The 8,439-nt window shown below is 39.7% G+C and overlaps 1 protein-coding gene across 1 annotated transcript in view; it reads left to right on the forward strand.

Annotated features, from left to right (window-relative positions):
- The window catches only part of Klhl14 (kelch like family member 14), a 102,127-nt gene extending 97,809 nt beyond the window's left edge, over positions 1-4,318 (forward strand). The window contains exons 7-8 of the mRNA XM_055625626.1: positions 1,724-1,881; positions 4,137-4,318. Of these exons, the coding sequence (XP_055481601.1) occupies positions 1,724-1,881; positions 4,137-4,277 (299 nt within the window). The 3' untranslated portion in view covers positions 4,278-4,318. The remainder of the gene's footprint in view (positions 1-1,723; positions 1,882-4,136) is intronic.
- The last annotated feature ends 4,121 nt before the right edge of the window (positions 4,319-8,439 follow it).

Here is an 8,439-nt window from a genome sequence, read left to right on the forward strand (position 1 = left end):
GATAGATAGATAGATAGATAGATAGATAGATAGATAGATAGATAGATAGAGATGGAATAATGACAAAGAAAAGTTATTGCTTGAATGCTAGTTTGAAATAAATGGTGTGTCATCCCATTCAAGACACATACTGCAGCATATCTATAAAAGAGGGATAATGAAAAAAAAAAGAGGGATAATGATGGTATCCTTCTGTGAGGCTTGTACTCAGCATCCATAGTGTGTGCGGAATGAGGCATAGAGAAGGTGTACATGCCCCTAAACAATGCCCTAAAAACCTCAAGATCTAGAATTATTGCCATATGCTCATTTTAAGTACATATAAAATTTGTAGTGGAACTATTGTTCTATTGAAACACCACCTGTGTGATTTATTTTGTGTAAGAAATTAGTATCCTGAAATAACCTGTCTGCTTTCTCAGCAATGAAAATTAATTCTTTGAATTTGTCTTTTTAGCCATGATTGAAAAATCAAGAGATTAGTTAATGCATACAGATTGTCAGCTAGAAATTCATAACATGAATTTAAGTAAACAAAATATCATTTTTACTGCCCCCTCTTTCCTACTATGTAGCCAAGGTTGGCCTTGAAACCATGATCCCCCTGCCTCTGTTTCCTGAGTGATATGATTACAGCCCCGTGCTTCTCATTCTACTTCTTAGATTTTTCCATAGCTGGGGTAGTGACAAGGTCACCAAGAAAAATGTAGGTTCTGGGCCCTAGTGGAATCCTCATGGTCACAAGGCAGAGCCTTTCTCCAAAAACAAAGTGGGTAGAACCTGAAGAATGACATCTGAGGTTACACTCTAGATTATACATAAACACACTCACATATACTCACACATAGAGACACAGACACTCACATATACTCACACACACACCCTTAAACACACATTTATTTACACAAACTCACACAGACACACTCACATATACTTAAATACACACAGAGACACACATACACACACACACATATTCTCACACAAGGCACTTTACACAATTACACATACACACATACACACTCACATACACACAATCACACAGACACACTTACACAGACACACACACACACTCAAGAGCAGTGGAAGGGAGAAAGATCCTCAGAGTTTACAGACCCAACTCCAAACCTTGATGCTTGAAAACTTCTCCACTCATCATTGAAGCTGTTTATATACGTAGTCAGATTATAGGAAAGGCTTATGACCCTGAAGAATGAATTTTAATTGATTAAACTATCCTGAGAGAGTTAAATATGCAAGAAAAGCAATATAGTTTGGTCTGTGGAAGTCTGAGCTCTCTCGCTCATTCATATGTTCGCCAATGTTGCCTTTATAAAAACACAAGCATGAATCCCCGTTAAGCTAGATGTGTTGACCATTGTCATCTTAAATCCTTTAAAATAATGTTATAATAAATCTTTTTAATAAGGTCTACCTCTGTGTAATCAGCCTTATGAGACCTGCTTAGGCATTCTTGATTTGCGTTCATCCACAAGCATCCAAAGTTATTGAGATTTTTTTCTCGTTCATTCACTTATTTGTTGTTAGATGTTTTTTGACGTCTCCCATTTCCACCAGTGAAATCATGCACTTGTGTCTTCAAAAGCACAGTTGCATTATCTTCAAAGTTAGCTCTTAACACCAGCACTGCTTCTAAAAACAAGTAGCCTGTAAGCGGATGGTGAAAGTCACTCTTTTCTCCATCTTGCCTCCTCCTGCCACTTAGGTTTCTCCCACCTTGACGTCATGCTTGTGGAGTGCTATGACCCAAAAGGCGACCAGTGGAATATTCTCCAAACTCCCATCCTGGAGGGTCGAAGCGGTCCCGGCTGTGCGGTGCTTGACGACAGCATTTATCTCGTGGGGGGCTACAGCTGGAGTATGGTAAGTGCTCGTGTTTCTCCCTTCCTCCTCCCGTGTGTGCTGGCTTTGTTTCCCAGGGGTGTGTTCCCTTAAGAACCTGGGGTTCTCATGCAGTGGTACAGCACAGTGAGCAGGGGGACAGAGCTGTTATAGGTGCAGTAGACATGGCCTGCTTCCCGGTCACCCATCTCACAGCAGGGGTCATGCCTCCAGCTTGCTGCTACATCCACGTGTTCGTGAACCTGTTTTCCAGCTCAAAGCCAAAACAAAATGATTTTCCGAGCATTCTGTAGAAATTGAATAAGAAAGTCTGAAAGGTTTCTGACCAAAAGGGAATTCTACTTAGGGCATGACATTTGCTTTTTATCCTGCCTCTCATCCTGAAAAATTCCAAACATAAACAAAAACGGAAGTGGCAGTGAGTTTCCTTTTCCAATCGTCTAGTGACACCGTCATCAATAGACTCTTTTAAGTTTGACTGAGAGATGTGAAGCAAATTCCTGATTTCCTACTTCACCTTATGGGTTTCAGTGTTTATCTTTTTTAAAGTTATTCACTCCTATAAACACACTACAATTTATCACACCCAGAAAGTTACAGTAGTTGCTTTATGATCCATCCAAACTCAATTTTTTCCTATTGGCTCCTCCCCCTCACGCCCACACAAATAATGTTGCATTCGAATCAAGATCCAGTAAGCCTCACACGCATTTCATTGTCATGTCCCACAGATCACCACAATCTAGAACATTACCTCCACCCCACTTTTTGTTCGCTGACTTGTTGGCAAAATGATCTCATTTGTGACCCAGAAATAACCCCACACTGTGGGTATGGCCGATAACCAGCTTGTGCTGTCATTCAATATCATTCTTCAGACCGGAAGCTAGGCAGGAACTGATAAGGTTTAAGCTATTTATTATTTATTTATAGTCTTAATCTTGTATTTATGCATATGCTTTGTTTAAAAAAAAAAGATAGAGAAAAATTAAAATTCAATATCTGAAAAAAGAGGCAACATCTTTAGAGTGCATCAGAGACCTCAGCCTACGGGTCAGTGTCAGTAGTCTCCCAGTGATAACTATTTTTATATCGCCTTATTTATCTCTGTTAGTCTCACTACATCAATTCGGAGTTCTAATAACATTAGTTTCATTTCTTCTTCATCAAGCAAGAGTATGTGATAAATTTTTGAGGAAAAGTTAGTTTTATAAAGGCAAACATAAGTTGACACATAAACGTATATTTTCACACATGTGCCTGCTGTCTGGAGAAAATTGTCCACTACAAAAGTAGAGTTGCATCCAACAGACGTGAAGAATGTACAATCAGAAAATACCATGAGTTTTGGGGGGCTTTGTTGCCTATGTTTGATTTGGGAAGGAAAATTTTACGAAAGCATTAGCCTTAAAATGAATAAAGCCCAAAGCCTTTGTTCTTTTGCTGTGGGGCCTCTTCAAGATGAATAAATCAATATGTGGAGATGTTTTTAGTCTATTTGAAAATGCCTTGCTATCTTGACTCCCTTCTCTTCAGTAAAATAGATAAATAAATAAAAGCAAAGAAATGAGACAACAATCTAGCATCTACTATTTAAACTTCTATTTAAATTTATTCAACTATTTAAATAGAAATGTGAAGTTGTCTCCTTTCTGCTCCTTAATTTAAACCTACTGAAAAATTCCCATTTGGGGCCAATTATTTAAAAGTGATTGCTGAGCATTAAGGATGTCCTAGGTATTTATTTGAGTTTGATCACTAGCCATCAAAAATATATCACAAGGGCCAGGAAGGTAGTTTTGTCAGTAAAGTCCTGTTTTGCCTGCATAAGGACCTCAGTTTAATCTCTGAAACACTCGCAAAAGCAAAAAACAAACAAACAAACAAACAAAAAAACCTAGATGTGATGGCTTATAATTTTAATATAAATATTGGGGAAGTAGATGAGGCAGACACTACCCTACTTGAGAAGTTCCAAGCCCAGGAGAGATCCTGCCTTAAAAAAGATGTGAACGCTTATGAGTAGTAACAGTAAAGGGTATCTTCTGTTCTCCACAAATAAGTCCATGCAAGCATGCTCACACACACACATCCACACCGACAAGATTCTGAAATGTCAGTTCTGAATATTTCTGTAAAATACACCAGCTGAAAGCCCAATGAGTTCATCTGAAGTGTTTCAGGCTGAGCAGAGGACTCCCCAGCATAGCCATGGAGAGTGGCATTGGCTCAGCGGCTCTGAGTACCCTTCCCTAAATACTGTTCTGCCATTCCAGGGTGCCTACAAGTCATCTACAATCTGTTATTGTCCAGAAAAAGGAACCTGGACAGAACTCGAAGGTGATGTGGCTGAACCCCTGGCAGGTCCAGCCTGTGCGACGGTCATTCTACCAGCTTGTGTACCCTACAACAAATGACAGCGGGAACCCCCGGCACAGTGCCACCTCTAGGATGGAGCGACAGGTGACGTGCTGTCCTGCATGGACCGTGCATTCCAATGCTACAACTGCCCAAGCCCACCTTTGGTTCCTGATGACTTACAAGCAACTACAGAAGGAAGAGTCCTGGCCTTGAGCAGAGACTGTTGTCTGCAACTCAGGCCACGCTCGACTTGCTGTGGTGACAGATTCTTCCGTATCAGGCTGGTTTTAACTTTTTCTGCCTTTACACAAACTCACACAGAGCTGAACTTGCAGAGAGGGAAAGATAAACCACAGAAGCCTGGCCCCAGAGACCTAAGATCCGTATTGTGCATCGTTTCCTAACTGCATGTAATAGACGTGGACATTTGGAGGATATTTTGTACATGAATGATTCAAAATCCAACCTACCAAAACGCTTACCCTGCATTCCAGAAATTGCCACTTGATTCTGTGTTGGTAAATATGCTTGGCTTCTCCACCAATTCCATAGGTAACACGGCGACGGAAAACCACAGAAGATGGAAGACAGGCGTCTTTGTACACAATCGTATTTTGTATTCCTTATGGCTTCCCACGAGATTCAGGGGGAAAGTATGCTGTTAGTCTCTTTGGCAATTGTTCTCTGCCAGAGTCTTAATTGTGTTTTTGATTCTCCTTGAAAATTAAAACAAAGTGCACCCTGTCGCTCTTCAGTTCCCAGAGGCTTATGCTTTCTCATTTCTTATAGTATTTTAAGTAGTGAACATAAGGACAATTTGCCTCAAAGGATAAGACCAACAACCCATCGTAGAATAACTCAGAAATTCTGTTGGATAACAATTTGTTCCAAGTTTAATCTATAATAAAAAAAAAAGAAAGAAATTACTTTCAAAAATTCAGCTACACAAGAAAAACTTTCTCTCAAGTACAACCCAATTATCTTTCTAACTCTTAAAACACATGAGGTGACTTCATGAATAAAAGCACTTGCTTCTCAGGCAGAAAACCTAGGTTTGGTTCTCAGCACCAACATGGTGGCTTACAATCACCCATAACTCCAGTTCCAGGGCATCCATCGTACCAGGCATGCAGTGCACATACATACATGTAAACAAAACACTTGTACACATAAAATAAAAATAAATACATCTTTTAAATAATTATTTTTTAAAAAAGGACTTACATACTTACAGTACCTGACAGCACGCTTCCTCATCTTCAGTTGGCTGTACGATCTCAGTTCTCATTACTCCTCCACTCACCCCATTGTTTGTCATCACCTGAGATGCCTGGACTGGGTTGAGTGAGCAACCGATGCTTGTTTTTAGGAACTCAGAAAAGATCAGGAGGGCATGACACGGTCTTTTTGTGGCCAAACAGAAATGCAAAGCTATCAGGAACACGAACCTGACTTCAAGCTCATTTGAGTTGTTTGACTAACAGCTCATAGGCAATTACAAAAGCCTAAATATTTTTTTAATCACAAAGAAGTGTTGAACCCTTCAATAAATGTGATGTTCAAAATTCCAAGTAGGTGAATCCACAGATGAGAACAAATGCCTTCCTGGGAAACTTTCATGAGCACCTCAAGATGGCTGGGCACACCAAAATCCAACGTTTCTACAGAAAAGTGCAATCTTTGTTGTTTTTGTATTTATTTGTATGTTCAGATCCAAAGGATCCGTTGTAAAAATATATATGTGAATATATATACATAACCAGTGCAATCAGCTTTTATTTCTTTTTCCTTGAAAACATGCAAATATATAGAAAGAAAGACAATAAGAATATGGAAAACGCCCACTGGCTTTCCTAGAGAGCACGTGCTGTTTCGGAAACCATATTCTCAGCTGCCACTGTTTCTTCCAAGAGTCGCTGTTTATACAAGGGTATCAGCTTTCTTTAGATTGGTTTTTTCACTTTATTTTTTATCACTAGCCAAATTAAATAAAAGCATTTATGAGAACTCTAAATAAAGCTTTCTGTATTTCAGAGAGATACAAACTTCTAGAAAGTGAAAAGTGAATAAAAAGTCACAGAGAATGTAAATTTTGTATAGTACTAGAATGTAAATGAAGCTTGCTTGGAAGGGAAAAAGTTTAAATAAAAACTTTATGTACTAATGCATCTGTCTCCCACCTACCTCCTTATAAAACATGTACAGATTGGATTGTTTCAAGGTTTATAATATGTAAGTGCCTAAATTTTTTTATTCTACAGATATGCCTTAGAGGCCTAGTTCACTTCCTCATGGTATGTAAAAACATACAATATAGACAACGTAAAAAAAATTGTGAAATGCTCCTAGAAAACTGTTATGAGCTGAAAATTGTGTGACTGAATCTAAGTTTTCTATCACAAGTACATTACAATAAGGCAAAGTTTGTCCAATATTGAATAACTAGATGTTTATGGGCATTCTAACAGACACCTTAATGGCCAACAGTGCACGCAGCCGTGTGTTAAAAACAACCGCATGCTTCCTAAAGGGTGATGGGAGCCCATATTTAATTAAATCAATCACATGAATGCAAATTAGTTAAGCTGAACTTTGTCAAGCACGTCTGACAAAGAACTTGAGTGTGTAAGTGGAGAGTGTGTGGGTGGGACAGAGAGAAACCAGACCTACAGCTGAAAGGCAGCTCAGTCACTTTCGTAGTTTGCTTCCTGTTGCTATGGTAAAACACTGACCAAAACCAAACCAGGGAGAAAAGGGTTTATTTGGCTTGCCATTCCACATCACAGCCTGTCACTCAGAGAAGCGGGGGCAGGAAATCAAGGAACCTGTAGTCAGGAGCTAAGGCCAAGCCCTTGGAGACGTGCTATTTACTGGCTTACTCCTCACGGCTTGTTCAGTTTGCTTTCTTAAACATCCCAGAACTACCTGACCATGGGGCGGGTACCCCCCCCATGGGTACACGCCCCCGTAGCTTTCCTGTCCCTCCCATATCAATCATTAATCAAAGTAATGCCCTCCAGACTTGCCTGTGGGCCACTGTTAAGAAGGCATTTTCTCAGTTAAGATAATTTCTTCCCAGAAATGTCTAGATTTATGTCAAGTTGACAAAGCCCAACCAATACAGCCACCCTTGTGGCAAAGAACTAGGCAAAGTAGGACCTCATATCTGAAGCCTGCAAGCTAGGAAGAACTGACACTTCCCAGAACATTGTTCAAATGATGAAATTCACAAAGGAGTGATGACCTTCCTTACTGTTTTCTGAAGCAAGAGCAATGGATTTCTCTTTCCTTCCTCTCCTGTATAATGTGCTTTTCATTTTTTTTTTAAAGAAAAAAGTCCCTCTGGAATGCAGTCTCCAGCTGTACCTTGTAAACCAAGCAGGAGAGCAGGGCTTCTCCAAATACCCCAAATCAACTTTCACGGGCAGGCAAGGAAAGTGTCTTTTTCCTAATCTCAAAGAACCACTGAGTTTGAGTCTACATGTAGGCTTCATAGGTAGCTCTGACATGTGGTTATCTAACACCTGGTCAAATCTGAGGAAATATTCTGAAGAAAAAAAAGTACATCCTTTTCAAAAACATGTCTCGTAAGTGGTAAGAGTTAGGAATGGGCTTGGGAAGCATGCTTTCCACTCAGTGAGCTATCCACCGCCTTCAAGTCTGTATTTGTTCTCCCCAAGCTGATTTTTTCCCAGCTGTTTGACCCGTGTCAACACAGTATTGAGTATTCACTGTCGTCATCCAGGAGGGCATTGTTAATAATGTCGTGCTTTCAATTCACCATGATTCTTTGCATCAAAATGTAGGGTGCTTCTCAGCTGATGGCGTGGTTACATCATGGCAGAGAACTGTAGTTTGAGAATATTGTAACTTGAAAGTGTCTCACCTACCTGGCTGAAATATCCTAGAATACAGTTCACTATAGAAAATCACCCTACTGGCAATGGGCTGCCTGGTAGCCATAGCTCACTACCAGTGCCCGGCATCATTAAAAAAACATTAGACGATGTATCACTAACCTGAAAAAATAATCAAAATTTAAAATTTGAAGTATAGAGGCTTTTTTTTCTGAATACATTTTGCCTTTACACTATCTCAAATCAAAATCCAGGGACATATGTATTTAAAACTAAACACACACATAGACATGCACACACACACACACACACACACACACACACACATAAGACTAGCACAGTAATAACAACACCAGCTATT

The sequence above is a fragment of the Psammomys obesus genome, unplaced genomic scaffold, assembly GCF_907164565.1.
Source record: "Psammomys obesus unplaced genomic scaffold, mPsaObe1.curated_primary_1811, whole genome shotgun sequence".
Taxonomy (NCBI): domain Eukaryota; kingdom Metazoa; phylum Chordata; class Mammalia; order Rodentia; family Muridae; genus Psammomys; species Psammomys obesus.